This window comes from Ranitomeya imitator, chromosome 3 (genome assembly GCF_032444005.1).
Source record: "Ranitomeya imitator isolate aRanImi1 chromosome 3, aRanImi1.pri, whole genome shotgun sequence".
NCBI classification, from domain to species: Eukaryota; Metazoa; Chordata; class Amphibia; order Anura; family Dendrobatidae; genus Ranitomeya; species Ranitomeya imitator.
In genome coordinates, this window is record NC_091284.1 from 213,491,429 (window position 1) to 213,512,193 (window position 20,765).

At 46.3% G+C, this 20,765-nt stretch overlaps 1 protein-coding gene across 4 annotated transcripts in view; it reads right to left on the reverse strand.

The window, feature by feature from the left end:
- Positions 1-20,765, reverse strand: part of TRIM33 (tripartite motif containing 33) — a 218,403-nt gene that overhangs the window by 6,340 nt on the left and 191,298 nt on the right. For all 4 annotated transcript variants that reach the window (XM_069756114.1, XM_069756113.1, XM_069756116.1 and 1 more), the window contains exon 18: positions 12,193-12,345. In XM_069756114.1, coding sequence (XP_069612215.1) covers positions 12,193-12,345 — 153 coding nt within the window. The remainder of the gene's footprint in view (positions 1-12,192; positions 12,346-20,765) is intronic.

Genomic DNA, 20,765 nt, shown 5'->3' on the forward strand with positions numbered 1-20,765 from the left:
CATACAGTGGGGACAAAAAGTATTTAGTCAGCCACCAATTGTGCAAGTTCTCCCACTTAAAAAGGTGATAGGCCTGTAATTGACATCATAGGTAGACCACAACTGAGTCAAAATGAGAAAAATCCAGAAAATCACCTTGTCTGATTTTGCAAGATTTATTTTGCAAATTATGGTGGAGAATAAGTATTTGGTCACCCAAAAACATGCACGATTTCTGTCTCTCTCAAACCTGTAAAAACTTTTTTAAGATACTCTTCTGTCCTCCATTCATTGCCTGTAGTAATGGCACCTGTTTCAACTTATCAGTATAAAAGACACAGGTGCACAACCTCAAACAGTCACACTCCAAACTCCACTATGGTGAAAACTAGTGATGAGCAAGTATACTCGTTGCTTGGGTTTTCCCGAGCATGCTCGGGTGACCTCCGAGTATTTGGTAGTGTTCGGGGATTAGGTTTTCATCGCGGCAGCTGAATGATTTACAGCTATTAGCCAGGCTGAGTACATGTGGGGGTTGAATGGTTGCTAGGGAATTCCCACATGTAATCAAGCTGGCTAATAGCTGTAAACCATTCAGCTGAGGAGATGAAAACTTAATCTCCGAACACTAAAAAATACTCGGAGATCACCCGAGCGTGCTCGGGAAACCGCGAGCAACGAGCTTACTCGCTCATCACTAGCAAAGACCAAAGAGCTGTCGTAGGGCACCAGAAACAAAATTGTAGCCCTGCACCAGGCTGGGAAGGCTGAATCTGCAATAGGCAAGCAGGATGGTGTGATGAAATCAACTTTGAGAGCAATAATAAGAATATGGAAGACACATAAGACCACTGAACCTCCCTCGATCTGGGGCTCCTCACAAGGTCTCACCCCGTGGAGTCAAAATGATCACAAGAATGGTAAACAAAAATCCCAGAACCACACGTGGGGACCTCGTGAATGACCTGCATAGAGCTGGGACCACCGTAACAAAGGCTACCATCAGTAACAGACTACGCCACCAGGGACTTAGATCCTGCAGTTCCAGACATGTCCCCCTGCTTAAGCCAGTACATGTCCGGGCCCATCTGAAGTTTGCTAGAGAGCATTTGGATTATCCAGAATAGTACTGGGAGAATGTCATATGGTCTGATGAAACCAAAGCAGAACTGTTTGGTAGAAACAAAACTCGTCGTGTTTGGAGGAGACCGAATGCAGAGTTGCATCCAAAGAACACCATACCTACTGTGAAGTATGGGGGTGGCAACATCATGCTTTGAAGCGGTTTCTCTGCCAAAGGACCAGGACGAGTGATCCGTGTACATGAAAGGATGAATGGCGCCATGTATTGTGAGATTTTTATTACAAACCTTCCATCAGCAAGGGCATTGAAGATGAAACGTGGGTCTTTCAGCATGATAATGATCCCAAGCACACCGCCAGGGTAATGAAGGAGTGGCTTTGTAAGAAGTATATGAAGGTCCTGGAGTGGCTTAGCCAGTCTCCAACCCCCTAGAAAACCTTTGGAGGGAGTTGAAAGTCCGTGTTGCCCAGCGACAGGCCCAAAACATCACTGCTCTACAGGAGATCTGCATGGAGAAATGGGCCAACATGCAACCAACAGTGTGTGCCAACCTTGTGAATTATTACAGAAAACCTTTGACCTCTGTCATTGCCAACAAAGGACATATAACAAAATATTGAGATTAACTTTTTTTAATAACCAAATACTTATTTTCCACCATAATTTGCAAAATAAATCTTGCCAAATCAGACAAGGTGATTTTCTGGATTTGTTTTCTCATTTTGACTCTCATAGTTGTCTACCTATGATGTCAATTACAGGCACCTCATCTTTTTAAGTGGGAGACCTTGCACAATTGGTTGCTGACTAAAGCTATGTGCACACGTTGCAGAATTGCTGCGGAAATTTCCGGGGCAATTCTGCAACTCCCTGCCGCGGGAAATACACATACGGAAATGGCATGCATATTCCCGCGAAACACTAGCGTTTTGCAAGCGTAATTAGCTTGCAGAATGCTAGCTTTTTCCAATCGATCTGTAGCATCGCTTGGAAAACTGATTGACAGGTTGGTCACACTTCTAAAACAGTGTTTGACAAGTGTGGCCATCTTTTTACTATTGACGCTGCCTATGCAGCGTTAATAGTAAAAAGATATAATGTTAAAAATAATTTAAAAATATGATATTCTCACGTTCCGGCGTCCCCCGCAGCCTTCCCACTCCTCGAGATGCTCCCGGCAACTCCCGTTCCCAGTAATGCCTCGCGGCAATGACCCCAGATGACGTAGCGGTCTTGCGAAACTGCTACGTCATCACAGGTCATTGTCGCAAGGCATTACTGGGAACGGGAGCATCGCGAGGAGCGGGAAGGCTGCGGGGGCCGCCAGAAGTTGAGAATATCATGATTTTTTATTTTAATTTTTTTTTTAAACAGATATATGGTTCACAGGGCCTGGAGGAGAGTCTCCTCTCCTCCACCCTGGGTACCAACCGTACGTGATCCGCTTACTTCTCGCATGTGGGAAGTAAGCGGATCAACGCATTCCTATGTGTGCGGAATCCCTGCGATTCCGCACAAAGAATGAACATGCTGTGTTTTTTTTCGGAATGCGATTCTGACGCGGGAAAAAAAATGCACCATGTGCACAAAAAATGCGGAATGCATTAAAAATGATGGGATGCTTAAGTAAGCGTTTTTTTTTTTTAGTGTTTTTTTTCGGCGAAAAACGCCAAAAATCCTGAACGTGTGCATACAGCCTAAATACTTTTTTCCCCTCTGCATAATCAAGACCAATGAGGAGGCCGCTTGGCCAGTATCTTTTGTCTTCCTACTTTTATTAAAAATATTTTATATCTCTTTGGGTATATAAATGATCGGGCTCCACCATACCAGAAAATACAATGCACAGTCAAGAGTGAAGCAACTGATATTTTAAGAGATAGTGAGCAGGATGGGTCCTTTACTTTATCTTCTATTGTTTTATGCCTTTGATAACTGGCATGTGCTGCCACTATATATGCAACATTAAGAATGCATGTAAAATGACAAATCACTAGGAAAATCTCAGGTAAGATGATAGTGCTGAGCAATCCATTAACGGGAGCACAAAGTCCAGCATACAGTTTATTCACCATATGTTTAGAAACCAAAGAAATCACAAATATATAATTTTTTGGGGGTGTTTTGCTCATTAAGACAAGTTCTTGCCTTAAAGCTGCTGGAAACAGGGATTTTTGTGTTACTCACCGTAAAATCCTTTTCTCCGAGTCGTTCATTGGGGGACACAGGACTGTGGGTGTATGCTACTGCCGCCAGGAGGCTAACACTAAGTAGGTATAAAAAAAAAAAGTTAGCTCCTCCTCCATAGTATACACCTTGCCACTGGCCCTGACAGCTCCAGTTTGGTGCACAAGCAGTAGGAGATAGAGAAAACAAAACAGCATTAGAGCAAAGACAACATGTCTAGAATAATACTATAGTCTGAACAACCCCATAGACAAATAAAATGAATAGGGAGGTAGCTGTGTCCCCCAATGAACGACTTGGAGAAAAGGATTTTACGGTGAGTAACACAAAAATCCCTGTTTCTCCATCGTCTCATTGGGGGACACAGGACTGTGGGATGTCCCAAAGCAGTCCCAGGGTGGGAAGAAGACTCACTGGAAGAAAACCCCTAGGCACTTACCGCCTATAGGTGTGATACCGCATCCTGAAGAATTTTCCTTCCCAAACTTGCATCAGCAGAGGCCTGAGTGTGGATATTATAATGTTTAGAGAAAGTGTGCAGGCTGGACCAAGTGGCCGCTTTGCAAACCTGCTCTGCTGAAGCTTGGTGCCGAAGCGCCCAGGAAGCCCCTACCGCCCGAGTAGAGTGTGCCCTGATCCCAGCCGGGATGGCTGCACCCTTGATACGGTAGGCCTCCTGAATAGTGGTTCTTATCCATCTGGCTAAGGTCGATCTAGAGGCTGCGAGTCCCTTTTTATGACCCGCAGGAAGAACGAACAGAACATCCGTCTTTCGAAAAGAAGCGGTCCGAGAAACGTATCTTCTCAGAGCTCTCACCAAATCTAGAGTATGGAGAGCTTTTTCCACCCAGTGTGTAGGCGCAGGACAAAAAGAAGGCAAGACAATGTCCTCATTAATGTGGAATGAGGAGACTACTTTTGGCAAAAAGGAAGGTGCTGGTCTCAGCACCACCTTATCCTGATGAAATTGTAGAAACGGCGCCTGACAGGACAAGGCCGCTAACTCCGAAACCCGCCTAATGGATGTTACCAGAAACAAAACCTTCCAAGAAAGGTACCTTAAAGGAATATCTTGGAGGGGCTCAAATGGAGGTTCCTAAAGAACACTCAAGACCAAATTAAGGTCCCAAGCTTCTATCGGAGCCTTGTAAGGAGGGACTATATGAGAGACTCCCTGCAAAAAAGTTTTTACTTGCAGATTGGTAGCGATCCTGCGCTGGAAAAGAACCGATAAGGCTGATATTTGCCTCCTAAGGGTACTTGGAGCGAGACCTGAGTCTAGACCAGATTGGAGAAAAGCTAGGACATTAGGAATGGAAAACCGAAGAGGAGGAAGACCCTTCTTCCTGCACCATGAGAGAAAGACTTTCCAGGTGTGGTGGTAAATGCGTGCTGAAGCTGTCTTTCGAGCATTAACCATAGTTGAGGCTACTTTCTGAGAAAAACCGGCCTGGGTCAGAATCCAAGATTCAACGGCCAAGCCGTCAAACACAGGGCCTCTAAGTTCTGGTGGAATATCGGCCCCTGCGACAGAAGATCTGGCTGCATTGGTAGCTGCCAAGGAACCCCGACGATCAGCTGAACTAGGTCTGCGTACCATGACCTCCGAGGCCAATCTGGGGCGACTAGGATTGTCGGAACTCCCTCTAACTTGATCTTCCTGACGACCTTTGGAAGCAGCGCCAGAGGGGGAAACAGATATGGAAGACGAAATTGGTTCCAAGATAGGACTAGTGCGTCTACGGCAATTGCTCCTGGATCTCGAAACCGTGCAACAAACCTGGGTACTTTGGTATTCGACCCGGTGGCCATTAGATCCACGTCCGGGATTCTCCAGCGTAGACATATCTGCCGAAAAACATCGGGGTGAAGAGACCATTCCCCGGGCGCAAGACCCTGTCGGCTCAGAAAGTCCGCTGCCCAGTTCTCCTTGCCCGGGATGTAAACTGCCGAGATCACAGAGTGATTGTTCTCGGCCCAGCGGAGGACTTGTCCTACCTCGCGCATGGCTGATCTGCTGCGAGTGCCCCCCTGATTTACGTAGGCCACGGCCGTGGCATTGTCCGATTGGATCCGCACCGGGCGACCCGCCAGAAGATTGTGAAAGTGCTGCAAAGCCAGCCAAATTGCCCTTATTTCCAACAGATTGATTGGAAGGGTTGATTCCCTTGGGGACCAACGACCCTGAGCCGTGTGCTGGAGAAACACTGCTCCCCAACCGAGAAGGCTGGCGTCCGTAGTGACTACCAGCCAATGAACTGGAGGAATGGCTTTCCCCTGAAGTAGGGAGGAACTCATCCACCATATCAGGGATTGCCTGACCCCAGGAGCCAGACGACACCTGAGGTTGAGAGACAAAGGACTCCTGTCCCAGGCTGACAGAAGTGCCTGTTGGAGTGGACGAAGATGGAATTGGGCGAATGGAACCGCTTCTATAGCTGCTACCATCCTGCCCAAGACCTTCATGCAGAACCGGATTGAATGGAAACTTGGCTGCCGAAGAATTTTTACCTCCTGCCGGAGACAAAGCACCTTGTCCTGGGGTAAAATAGTTAGCCCCCCCGAGAGGTGTCGAAGATCATCCCTAAAAAAGAGATTTTCCGAGATGGTACTAGAGATGACTTCTTTAAATTGACCAGCCACCCTAGACGAGCTAGGGTGTCCAAAGAGATGTTGACGTTGTCCCTGCATGCCTGAAAAGTTGGTCCTTTGACTAAGAGATCGTCTAAGTAAGGCAGAATGACTATGCCTCGAGAGTGCTGGATTGACACCACTGTTGCCATCACCTTCGTGAACACCCTGGGAGCAGTGGCGAGCCCGAAAGGTAATGCAGTGAATTGGAAGTGTCGCTCGCCTATGGAAAACCGTAGAAATTTTTGATGAGGAGGAAATATAGGAACGTACAGATAGGCGTCTTGAATATCTATGGAAGCCAGGAATTCTCCCCTTTCCATAGCCGCAATGACCGAGCGGAGAGTTTCCATACGGAAGCGACGAGTGCTGATGAATTTGTTTAGACACTTTAGGTCCAGAATGGGTCTCACAGTCCCATTCTTTTTGGGAACCGTAAACAGATTTGAATAAAACCCCTTGAACCTTTCTTCCTTTGGAACAGGGACAATGACCCCGTTGGACTGAAGAGACTCGACTGCTCTGAATAAAGCTCTTAGACGGGTTTTTGAACTGGGAAGACTGGACGGAAAAAAACGGCCTAGAGGGAGACAGGAAAACTCTATTTTGTACCCTGAAACCACCAGGTCTCTTACCCATCTGTCGTGAACAACTGACAGCCAGGACTGATGGAACAGTAGTAGGCGACCGCCTACTCTGTTGGAAGCGACGAGAGGCTGCCTCCAGTCATTTAGCCGAAGATCGAGGATATCTAGATCCCCTAGATCTTGACGGTTGATACCGCATTCTTGCCAATGGATTGGCCCTATAGGAGACCTGGTGCTCCCGGTCTTGGACAGGCCGACTTGGGGGACCTGCGCTTGGTGCCGCAGACCACCGGGAGTTACGAAAGGATTTAAATCTTGCTTGAAATTGGCGACGAAAAGGTTGCTTAACCTTTTGTTGAGGAAGGAAATTACTTTTACCTCCCGTGGTATCAGATATAAGCTGATCCAATTTTTCGCCAAAAAGACGGACACCTTGATAAGGAAGGGATATAAGGGACTTCAAGTAGAGTCCGCCCGCCAATTTCTTAGCCATAGGGCCCTTCTGATAGCAATAGCATTTGCCGTAACCAATGCTGAACAATTTGCCGCATCCAAGGATGCATTAATCAGATAATTTCCTGCTAAAGATATCTGATTTGACATCTCCATCACCTCTACAGGAAACCCCTTATCCTGAAGAGCCTTAGTTACGGACTCTGACCAAGCTATCATAGCTTTGGCAACCCATGTGGCCGCAAAAGAGGGTGCGAGGGCTGACCCTGAAGCCTCAAACAGAGACCGAGCTAGACTCTCTAGGAGCCGATCAGTCGGATCCTTAATAGACGACCCATTAGGAAGAGACAGCAACGTACTAGAGGCCAAACGGGATACGGGAGGATCCGCTGAAAGGGATTCTGCCCACTTTTTACAAAGCTCTGGAGCGAACGGATACCTTGCACCTAGGGCCTTCTGGCCTAAGAAACGTTTATCCGGTTGCTCCATGTGACGTTGGACTAAATCCTCAAACTCAGGATGAGTAGAAAACACCTTATGAGGTTGCTTGAATTTCTTAAAGGACACCTTATGACCAGAAGGTAAGGTGGCCACATCCTCTACTCCCAAAGTCTGGTTAACGGCCTCAATGAGACTGTCAACAGATTCCTGATAACCCGGAGCTTCTAAATCAAAAGACCCCTCTGAGTCATAGTCCGAACCGTGCTCACTCAATTCCGCAGGAGAGGGAGATCGAGAGACATTATTCAAAGATGCTGACGCACCTGACGGACCGGGAGACGCTGTGTGGGATCGTTTCCCCTGTGTCTGCCTAGAGGGAGTACGGCCCCTGCAGGCCGGAGGATCCTGAAAATCGGAGGATCTTTCCAAAACAGGCGGATGAATGTCCCTGACAGGGGCTTGAAGGGACTCAACCGCCTTTGTTAGAGACGCCATAGACTGCGTTAATGATATGACCCACTCAGGGGGAAACACTGCCGACCCAGGTACAGGCACACCCGGCAGGATAGCCGGCGGGGAAGCAGACAGGGTAGCAGACGGGGGCTCCTGCACGCGCTCGGAATCACAAGCCTCACAGAAATGGTTACTTTGCGCATGCGGAAAAGTAGACTGACAGGTAATGCATGAGGTATACAGAACTGAGTGAGTCTTAGTCTTTCTAGACATGACTCTATTGCTGCTGCTGCTGCTATGCTCCGTATCTCCTTATGAGCTACTATGTCTAGAACAAATACTGTTGTCAGGCTGAGGGAAGTAGCACTTACCCCAGTCCTGTGTCCCCGTATGCTCTCAAACACTGAACCATGTCTCCTGTGCAAACCACACATATAAACTAATTCACAGGGCGGATGCCTGAAAAAAGTGGGAGGAGTTACCGCACATGGACCCGGTTTAGGCCGAAGCAGGGATCTAGATTTTACTCTTTCCCCTGCTCTCCCGGGAAAGCTGGGTGCTCGAAACCGGAAGTAAACCGTCGCCATGGAGGCGGGACTTCCCCCAGACTACAAGACCAATAATGCCACAGGCTGTACAGAGAAAACAGGAAGCCGCCGAAAAAGGGGCAGGACTTCCGCCCATGCTCAGACTACAAGATCCATAATGCCTCAGCGAACAGGAAACCGCCTAAAAAAGGGGCGGGACTTCCGCCCATGCCTCTGCTGAAGTTTGCCTGTGGGGAAAAAACGCTGGAAACCAGCACAGCGCCGGATATAGTCGCCAGCAGAACGCGCGATGAAGCAGGAGCCCCCCCTGTGCAGCCCTCTGACAGCGCATAAGGTTAGACATAAAAAATCCACATATAAATATATATATACATATATAAATATTAAAAGACGGTGCAGGCACCCTAACTCCTTACTCCCTTCAGAAGGCGAGGAGAGGGACCGTCTGCCTCCTTTAAACACCGTAGTCGTGCATTGGTGATGAAGTGGAGGCTGCACGGACAAGGAATGAATGCCTGTACAACCTAGGGTTCCGTTACCTCAGGGTGGTCAGGTTCTTAGTCCGGCAAAAAAATCCCACGTCGCGGGAGAGGATATGTGGAGGCGACACTCCACGTGCTCGCCCGTTGTTGGTTTGGGGAGATCGGACCCCTTCAAAAGGGTCCGTCGCCCCTGTCTTATCTTCAGAGAAAAAAGCATCTGGGAAAACCCAGAGATGTGCCTCCTACGGACACTAAGCATAAACTGGAGCTGTCAGGGCCAGTGGCAAGGTGTATACTATGGAGGAGGAGCTAACTTTTTTTTTTTATACCTACTTAGTGTCAGCCTCCTGGCGGCAGTAGCATACACCCACAGTCCTGTGTCCCTCAATGAGACGATGGAGAAAATTAAAATGCACAGTCGTCATAATGCCATATACTTGCTATTGATAGCCTAGCAGGAAGATTTGTGTCTATTCTACCTACATTGCCAAAAGCAATGCTACATTAACTATTGTAAAAACATCTGACATTTATCATAAACTACATTTTATGGATCCTATGGAAACTGTCATTTTTTCTTAAGGTGTCTTATGTCTTAGAAAAGCTAAATAAAAGTTTTATTCTGTTTTTTTAGCAATGTTATAATACGCTGTTGTAGTGACTTATATTGTATCCAGTTGGATGAAACCTTTAAAGGTGGGCTGCGCTGCTTGAGTAAATCTACCGTATATACTCGAGTATAAGCCGAGATTTTCAGCCCAAATTTTTGGGCTGAAAGTGCCCCTCTCTGCTTATACTCGAGTCACGGTAGCGGTGGGGTCGGCGGGTGAGGGGGAGAGGGCGCTGAGGTATACTTACCTAGTCCCAGCGATCCTAGCGCTCCCCCTGCCGTCCCACGGTCTTCTGTGCTGCAGCTTCTTCCCCTCTTCAGCGGTCACGTGGGACCGCTTATTAGAGAAATGAATAGGCGGCTCCACCTCCCATAGGGGTGGAGCCGCCTATTCATTTCTCTAATCAGCGATGTCGGTGACCGCTGATAGAGGAAGAGGCTGCAGCACAGAAGACCGTGGGACAGGCGGGGAGCGCCAGGATCGCTGGGACTAGGTAAGTATGTCATATTCACCTGTCCCCGTTCCAGCCGCCGCTCCATCTGCGCTCTGACTGTGCAGTTCAGAGGGCGCGATGACGCGTATAGTGTGCGCGGCGCCCTCTGCCTGATCAGTCAGAGCGGAGAGACGCCGGGACCGGACGCTGGGAGCTGCAATCAAGAGAGGTGAGTATGGCTTTTTTTTTTTTATTGCAGCAGCACAGATTTATGAGGAGCATCTATGGGGAAATATGAACGGTGCAGAGCACTATATGGGGCACAGCTATGGGACAAAAATGAACGGTGCAGAGCACTATATGGGGCACAGGTATGGGGAAATATGAACGGTGCAGAGCACTATATGGGGCACAGCTATGGGACAATATGAACGGTGCAGAGCACTGTATGGGGCACAGCTATGGGACAATATGAACGGTGCAGAGCACTGTATGGGGCACAGCTATGGGACAATATGAACGGTGCAGAGCACTGTATGGGGCACAGCTATGGGACAATATGAACGGTGCAGAGCACTATATGGGGCACAGCTATGGGACAATATGAACGGTGCAGAGCACTGTATGGGGCACAGCTATGGGACAATATGAACGGTGCAGAGCACTGTATGGGGCACAGCTATGGGACAATATGAACGGTGCAGAGCACTGTATGGGGCACAGCTATGGGACAATATGAACGGTGCAGAGCACTGTATGGGGCACAGCTATGGGGAAATATGAACGGTGCAGAGCACTGTATGGGGCACAGCTATGGGACAATATGAACGGTGCAGAGCACTGTATGGGGCACAGCTATGGGGCAATATGAACGGTGCAGAGCACTATGGGGCACAGCTATGGGACAATATGAACGGTGCAGAGCACTATATGGGGCACAGCTATGGGACAATATGAACGGTGCAGAGCATATATGGGGCACAGATATGGGGCAATATGAACGGTGCAGAGCACTGTATGGGGCACAGCTATGGGGAAATATGAACGGTGCAGAGCACTGTATGGGGCACAGCTATGAGACCAAAATGAACGGTGCAGAGCATATATGGGGCACAGATATGGGGCAAAATGAACGGAGCAGAGCACTATATGGGGCACAGATATGGGGCAATATGAACGGTGCAGAGCACTATATGGGGCACAGATATGGGGCAATATGAACGGTGCAGAGCATATATGGGGCACAGATATGGGGCAATATGAACGGTGCAGAGCACTATATGGCACAGCTATGGGGCAATATGAACGGTGCAGCGCACTATATGGCACAGCTATGGGGCAATATGAACGGTGCAGGGCACTATATGGCACAGCTATGGGGCAATAATGAACGGTGCAGAGCACTATATGGCACAGCTATGGGGAAATAATGATCTATTTTTATTTTTGAAATTCACCGGTAAATGCTGCATTTCCACCCTAGGCTTATACTCGAGTAAATAAGTTTTCCCAGTTTTTTGTGGCAAAATTAGGGGGGGTCGGCTTATACTCGGGTCGGCTTATACTCGAGTATATACTGTATTCTTCAAGGATGATGATAAAAGGGTTGTAATTCACATTGCGTTTCATTTCAATGCCATACTGGCGTCTTCAAGTTTTATCAGTTGATAAAGATATCAGCATTTGGTCGAAACGCGTTGTGAATAAAAGAAAAAAAAAATTGCTGTTGAAATATCTATTTACTACAGCCTGACTGGATATTTATTTGTTGGGAGGATTTATCCACCAGCCATGGAGCAGCAGCGGCTGTTTTTCTTCATGCCTACATAGCAGTTGTGCCAGTTGTAACTCCACCAGGTGAGAGTAACCAGCACTTTCCCTATGGAGGGAGAGTGGGTATCACCCTATTGTGAACTCTGTTACCCACACCTAGATTTATTAATCTTATATTATGGGCGTCCTGATTTGAGAATTGTAGGTACAGTGGCAAGGAGTGAGCACAGTACAAGTGACTAAGAAAACTAGATAGGCTGTTCAGCTGATCAATGCCATTTTCAAGGGGTTTTAACTTCTGGTGTGTACATGTGATTCCAATATGGTCACTGTGCTTTTATAGCCGTAAATGGAAGGGGTGATGAAAGATGTGGTTATAAAGTAGAATTTGCGATTTACAGTTATACAAATAATACAAATGCCCTACAAAATTTAAGGTGAAAAAAATCCACCCCTAGGGAGACTTAAGTACCATGCATTAAACTGTTCAAAGAAAACAAGTAAAACATAGTAAAATTAGACCGACATACTTCATTGAACCTTTCGCAGTTCTTAAAGATCAGCCGTACGTCATGAACAAAGTCTTCAGGGGTCTGGTAGTGTTGTGAGTGCTTTTTCTGCAGCTTCTTCTTTACCGTGGATAGATCCATAGGCTTCTTTATTATTTTGTAATAATTTGGTATCTGCATAAAAAAAAAGAGAAATTAAAAAAAAAAAAAAAAAAAAGAGAAGGGGCTGGGGGGAAGGGAGGGGTGGTTGTGGTGGTTATGTGCTAGAAAGGAGCGCTGTGTTTGTACAACTTACAAAGAGGCAACAGCTGTGGTTTCCAGAATGACGTTGCTATAAAACAGATTACTACTGAGGGTGGTCCAGCATTTTTTTTTAATGCTTAGCATTTAGGGGATCATTGATAAATGTTAGGTTGTGGGGTAGGGAGTTGAAGAGGCACCTGGTAATCTATCAACTATATTGTTCTTTCTGGTGGAAAGAAGCTGCAAGGAGCCAAGGGATAATCATTTAAGCAAACCTTTAATCCCACTAACACAAAAGGGTATATATTCACAGTAATTTTAGGCCACAGGAAAACCAGACAAAAAACTTCTCTTACATGTGAATTTAATGCAGATCAGCACTGAACTAACCCAAACAAATCGTGCCCTAATGCAACATATACAATATGGGGAAAGTTCACTGAAGATCTGCATCAAAATCTGAGTGCAAGAGGAGCTTTACCTTTTTTGCAGCAGATTTGTCTAATGTTTGCATAATGTTACTTACGGTAATCCTAAACTGAATTTAGTCCCAAAAACTGCTAAAATTCCACAAGAGACAATCATTTGTAGTGGAATGAGTTACCCCCAGAGTCATCTTCCACTTTTTTTTTTAATCATCAGACTTCCAAGAGCTTTAGCTTTCAGTTGAGAAAGCGGTATAAGATCTAACTATTTGAAGGAAAAGCTGCAGTTTTTAAAGCCAACATAAATTATATAATTTACAAAATAAAGAGATGGGATTAAAAACAAAAACAACAAAAAAAAGCACTATTGCCATATTTTCATTATACAGTAAGGCTGTGTGCACACGTTCAGGATTTTTCGCATTTTTTCGCTATAAAAACGTGATAAAACCGCGAAAAAAAAACCGCATACATTAAGCATGCTATTAGAATGCTATCTGGAATTTTTGTGCACATGTTGCATTTTTTTCCGTGGCAAAATAGCATTCCGGAAAAAAACGCAGCATGTTCATTCATAGGAATGCACTGATCCGCTTACTTTCCTCATGTGGCTATGCCGACCATGAGGGAAGTAAGCGGATCATGTGCAGTTGGTACCCAGGGTGGAGGAAAGGAGGCTCTCCTCCAGGCCCCGGGAACCAGATAATTGTTAAAAAGAAAAAAAAAAAATATATAAAAAAAATCATGATATTCTCACCTTACGGCGTCCTCGGCAGTCTTCCAGCTCCTCCATTCCCAATAATACATTGCGAAAATGACCTGTGATGACGTAGCGGTCTCGCGAGAGCGCACGTCATCACAGGTCATTGCCACAAAGCATCCTTGGGAACACTAGTATCACGAGGAGCGGAAAGACTGCCGGGGACGCCGGAAGGTGAGAATATCTTGATTTTTAAAATTATTTTTAATGTAAATTTCCGCGGCAGTTCTGCAACTAACAGTTACCTGCTGGAGATTAGACTTTTTTGTTTTATTATCTCCGTTGTGAAGATATTAACATGAATTATAAACTAAACTTTACATGCCAAGTCCGAGTCGGTGTTGCCAGAGATTATTTTCCGGGGGCATGTACTTCATCCCCTATATGATGTTGACCAATCATAATGACTAACAGAACTGCCAGGCTTTAGTGGAAATGAGCCATCATGTTTATTACATCAAACACCGTAAAAGGTAGTGGCGGTTCGACTCATATATATGAGCATGATAAAGAGTCTAGTATAACACACAAATATATAGAGCGCTGCCACGTCACAAGATCAATTCATTATGCAAATTCATCAAAACAAATATATAAGCATATGCAAAATGCGTCTAAAAGCAAGTCGATATATGAAACGGACGGTGTGAAAACCACCCATACTATATGCGTATATATTTGTACTGATGAATTTCCATAATTGATGTGAAGGGACAGCACTCAATCTCTCTCTTTATATATCTATGTAGGTAATTTATATGAGCCTGATAAAGATTATAAATGAGAAAGTATGAGTCAAAATGTTGCTACCTTTTATTAGAGATCATAGAAAAAATTAGTTGGCGCACCACAATGATATCAAATAAATAAATATATATTGGGGGTGCAAAACAATGGCTAATACGGAGAGCAAATAATAAACAAGAAAAGAAAAGCCACTATAATGTATGCACACCACCAAAAGTTATAATAAGTCAAACAAGCTTTATTGGTAACATATAAAAACAATTAAAACCATACACACAAAAGAGGGGAACATGCTGCGGCAGCTAGAAGGTGATCCAGACAGAAGGCTCACGGAGGGAGAGCCCAACGGGTATCACTGTTCAAGACCGCTTCGTCAGGTGAAGTCACTTCCCCTGACGAAGCTGTCTTGAACATCGATACCCGTTGGGCTCTCCCTCCGTTGCCCTTCACTTGCTGGCTGCCCAGTCCTTGCTATATTGTCTCAATATTTTGTGAGCCTTCTGTCTGGATCACCTTCTAGCTGCCGCAGCATGTTCCCCTCTTTTGCTCAGGACGGGTGACAACCGTGCTCCTTCTTCCTATTTGGGGTAATTATTTGGCCGTATTTGCATGTGCCCTACTCATTACATACCAGGAGGACTATTTGCTGTGGGTAAGCTGCAGCCTGACAGGGTTTTGCTATTGACAGATATCTTTTGCTGATCAGGACAGTGTGGCTTTGCCAGTAATTATTTATATGTGTATACTATTTGATTATCTGCCATATTTGATGCATGCTTTCCACTACTATATGGAAGTATTGTGTATTCGGCAGTGTTGGGCACACGTATATGGAGGGAGTTTTGTGTGTATAGTTTTAATTGTTTTTATATGTTACCAATAAAGCTTGTTTGACTTATTATAACTTTTGGTGGTGTGCATACATTATAGTGGCTTTTCTTTTCTTGTTTATTATCTACCTTTTATTAGAGATGAGCGATCCTCTAGGTGTGCTGAACGCTTATGGAGGAAAACACGCACACCAGAAGACTTCATACACTTCAAATTTATGTTAAGGACCTATAACTTTGCCCTTCACTTCGCTAAACAGACCTACTTTACCACTCTGATCTCCTCACTATCCAACAACCCCAAGAAACTTTTTGACACCTTTCACTCCCTCCTCAGGCCAAAAGCACAAGCCCCTATCACAGATATTTGTGCTGGTGACCTGGCCTCCCACTTTATAGAGAAAATAGACAATATCCGTCAGGAAATCCGCTCCCAACAACTAAGTTCAGTGACTCCCATCCCTCCCCTCATTGCCCCTGGCTCACTCTCCACATTCGATCCCATCACAGAAGAAGAAGTCTCCAAGCTCCTCTCCTCTTCTCGTCCGACTACATGCACTACCGACCCCATTCCCTCACATCTCCTCCAGTCTCTCTCTCCAGTTGTCACAAGTCACCTAACTACAATCTTTAATCTCTCCCTCTCCTCTGGCATTTTCCCCTCCTCCTTCAAACACTATCATTACTCCATTACTAAAGAAACCCACCCTCGACCCATCCTGCACAAACAACTACAGACCGGTCTCCAATCTCCCCTTCATCTCTAAACTCTTGGAGCGCCTGATATACTCCCGCCTTACCCGTTACCTCTCCACTCACTCCCTCCTAGACCCTTCACAGTCCGGTTTCCGCCCCCTACATTCGACAGAAACTGCACTCATCAAAGTGACCAATGACCTTCTGACAGCAAAACGTAATGGTGACCACTCTCTGCTCATTCTTCTCGACCTTTCTGCAGCTTTTGACACCGTTGACCACCCTCTCCTGCTCTCTAGGCTCCAGTCACTAGGCATTAAGGACACTGCTCTCTCCTGGTTCTCCTCCTATCTTTCCGACCGCTCCTTCAGTGTTCTGTTCTCTGGCTCCACTTCATCTCCTCTTCCTCTCACTGTTGGGGTACCTCAGGGCTCAGTCCTTGGCCCCCTTCTGTTCTCTCTCTACACGGCCCCAATTGGACAGACCATCAGCAGATTTGGCTTTCAGTACCATCTTTATGCCGACGACACACAACTATATACGTCATCCCCTGACCTTACCCCCGCTGTACTACAGAATGCCACTGACTGTCTGTCCGCAGTCTCCAACATCATGTCCGCTCTCTATCTGAAACTCAACCTCTCCAAAACTGAACTTCTTCTGCTCCCACCATCTACTAACCTCCCTAAATCTGACATTTCCCTCTCCGTGGGTGGCACCATAATAACACCCCGGCAGCAGGCGCGCTGTCTGGGTGTTATGTTTGACTCCGATCTCTCCTTCACCTCCCATATACAATCTCTTGCCCGCTCGTGCCGCTTACACCTAAAGAACATCTCTAGAATCCGCCCTTTTCTCACCATGGAGACAGCTAAAACCCTCACGGTCGCCCTGATCCACTCCCGCCTGGACTACTGTAACGCTCTATTAATTGGCCTCCCCCTCACTCGACTTTCCCCTCTCCAGTCCATCCTTAATGCAGCAGCCAGGGTCGTCCATCTGGCTAATCGTTACTCGGACGCGTCCGCTCTTCGCCAGTCGTTACACTGGCTGCCCATTCATTACAGGATACAATTCAAAGTACTTGTTCTCACCCACAAAGCTCTCCACAGTGCGGCACCCCCTTACATCTCCTCCCTCATTTCTGTCTATCAGCCCAACAGACCACTGCGCTCTGCAAATGACTTTCGGCTAACCTCTGCACTAATCCGTACCTCCCACTCCCGACTCCAAGACTTCTCCCGTGCTGCGCCAATCCTCTGGAATGCTCTACCCCAAGATATTAGGACCATCCATAATTTGCATAGTTTTAGGCGCTCGCTCAAAACACATTTGTTCAGAGCGGCCTATCACGTTCACTAATCAAAGTTATGTTATGTTTGTGTGTAGCCCATTCACTATCCCCATCTATTCCCCAACCCCTGAAGATGGCTGGACCATGATTGTAAATACATCATTGTAAATACACACCTGTACTTTGTATCTCCCCCACCTCATTGTAGATTGTAAGCTCTCACGAGCAGGGTCGTCTTATTTTGCTTTAATTATTGTATTGTTAACGTTGTTACTTATGACTTTTGTGTTTGAAACTGTTAAACTGTAAAGCGCTGCGGAATATGTTGGCGCTATATAAATAAAGATTATTATTATTATTATTATTATGAGCGAACTTGCTCGGAAAAAGTTTGCCAATCTCAAATCTGGCACAAACCTTGCACAATCGGATTCGTGTTCGGACTTCAGAACATTTTCTGGAAATTTGACAAAATTCGGTAAATGGTCGAGTTTACACTAATGCTTTTGTTAGGATTTTGTCTAGGATAGTGGTACTGTATGATATGCGAGGGTGAAGGGGGTGTGTTTGAGGAGGGGAGGGGGTGGGGAGAGGTCAGAAGAGCGGCGGACTGTTTTTCTATTCTTTGTTATTAACTTACTGTGTGGAGATTCCAGCAGCCAATCAGGGCACAGAAACCATCCACAACGTCCAAGCAAGGGCTTGTGTCATTGGCTGCCGAAGTCACATGTCCCTCTCCTTATAAAAAGCGGACATGTGGCTTTGGCGCCATTTTGTGTAACATCATAGTGAGGCTGCTGCAAGTAATCAGATAGTTAGATAGGTGATTTATTCTCAGCTAGTTCAGATTCCTAGGATCCTGCGTCAAATCGACCTTCCAGCATCTAAATCTGGAATGCTAAATCTGTGGTGCAGCCACAAGTCGCCACATCAGCATATAAATCCATAGTGTTGCTGATTATGTGCTACAGCAACCAGTTGTCACTTCAGCATATAAATCTTTTGTGCCAATTCTGTGGTCCAGCCACACCATCTCAGCAAATAATTACTGATTACTAATTTAGTGGCAGGTGACCGACAGGTCTGGACCTAGGGTTGTGAAACAGCTGGTTAAAATAGGGAAAGAGTACATCCAACATGAGTGGAAAAAAGCGAGGTCGTGGTGGTAGGTGCAAAAGGCGTGTTGTTCGAGGTGTACGTGGGGTAGGTGGTAATGTTACTGAAAGCTCTGCAGAGCAAACAACGGCTCCATCCTATCCAAAGACAACTAACAACTTCTGTTACTGGATGGGCTATTCGACTCCCTTTTTTTTTTGGCAGCCACACAGCAGTATGCCTTGTAGATGAGGGCCAGAAAGAGAATGCGCTCCAGTGGATGGCAAGCCCTGCATCAAGTGGCCTCTGCTCCTCTTCCTCTAACTTAACATCACACAGTACAGTCCTCAAAAGGTGGCACTCCAATTACCCGTGTTTTACCATTTCACAATTCTCCAACCGCCCAACTGACTTTGAGAAACCTCAGATGGGCCATTCGGCAGACCTGTTCACACATTCTATTCCATGGGCATCAGAGGCCTGCCCCAAAGATTCACAGACTCAGAAAGAATATGCACCAATGAAAAAAAAATTTTTCAGTCGGTTTCGGGGCAGGATGAAGCAGGGTCCGAGCAGAATCCAGCCCCTCGTCACCACACGTTAACCACACAATTTGACTACTACATGCATGAACCAGCACATGCGCGATCAACATGAGTTAGTCTGGGAATCTCACTGCGCTAAAATGCGGCCTAGCGGGCCTCGCTAACCACTGGCTGCTATGGATGCTTCTTCCTTCATCATCGTGGCAAGAGTCCTCACACAGGTCTCCAGCCGAAGAACCCCCAATTGTTTACCATCTATAGTCGGGGTGAGCGAGAGCCCATCAGCTGCTACGGAAGTGGACATGAATGCTATTTTTGACCCATCTTTCTCAATCTACCATAACATCTCTGCCTGCACCTCACTCACAGTTCAGCAGTTTATTGCACTCACCCTAACTCCACCGTGTCTCAGCACAGCAGCCAGCCCCGGCCCCACAGTTGTGGTCACGTAAAAGAACGTTTCCTCTTACACAAGGCAAAGCTATGAGCTTGAACTCCATCTCCAATCAGTTGACCACAGAAAGGCTGCCTTTTCCAACTGGCGGGTACAGATGGTTTCCGAAAGCTTTTGGCCGTCAAAGTCCCCCAGTCAACATTACTTCTCTTAGAAAGCGGTGCCTACGTTACACCAGCATGTCGCAGACAACATCACACGTTCCTTAAAAAAAATGTAATGTCTTAACAGGGTGCATTTCACCACTGACACCATAACGGGCAAGCAGGACAAGGGTCACTACATCTTGCTGACTGGACACTGGCTGAATGGTGGCTGCAGGGGTCGGCAAGGAAGGGGATGCTCCACAAGTCTTGAAATCCCAAAACTTGCGGGACAAACATCTGTATCCAACACTCCCTCCACTGCTTCTGCATCCTCCACCTCCTCCTCTAGGGCCACCACCTGCACCCTCAACCACTCCCTTAATAAGACATGCATTCCAACAGTGCAGAAAGAATCCCCCCCACCTCCGTACTGCACTTCCAAGCCTCTCAGCAATTCACGCTTCCGGAATGGGCACAGATGAAGGACCTCAGCACCCTTTTGCACAGTTTTGAAACAGCTACTAAGATGGTTAGCGCTCACGATGCCATTATGAATATTACTATTCCGGCCATCTACATGCTGGAGCATACTTTGAATAGTCTGCAGGAGTAGGTGGTGGTCCCAGAGGAAGAGGAAAATGAGGAAGGGATAACAATATCTCCAAGTTGTGGTCTGCCGTTGCACAGGTAGGTGCCACAATAGGATGGATTACAGCGATCAAGAGGAGTTCATGGTGCAGATAATCTGTTAGTGAAGGTGCAGGAGCTGAGAAATAAATGGAGGAGGAAGAGGTGATGGGCACGCCACAGTGAGGCGATGAATAGGATAAGAATCCCCTCTCTAAAGTCCGTGGTTTGTGGGAAGGGACAGAGGAAGCAAGCTTGAGTGTTACCCCGCCAAAAACACACCATGAACTTGTACCTCTTGGAAGCACCCGACAAGAGTGCCTTCTTGCAGAAATATCTACATCATGATGCCCGTATTGTTAGGATTAGAAATAGTGCTGACTACCAGGTGGCCACTCTGCTAGATCCACAGTACAAGAGTAAATTTTGCCAGATGCTTCTGCCCCTGGAAAAGGACGCGCACATGCTGGAGTATTGCAACACGCTTGTAGACCATCTTAAGAGTGGGTCTCACCAAACGAGTAGTGAGGCACACAATGTGCATCACAGGTAGAGACTTCCAACCCCGGAAACGTCACGTTGTCAACACAAAAACATTAGCAGACGTGTAAGCCACAAAAGCAAATTTCTGGGAGTAGTTTCACACATTTTTTAGACTATCCAGTTAACCAGAGCAGAGTACAAGTCTGACACATAGTGAACGACTTCAGAGTATAGTACAGGAATATCTCAACCTCAGTATTGATGCTATCAAGGGGTTTTGACCCTTTTGCACTTTGGTCTTCAAAAATG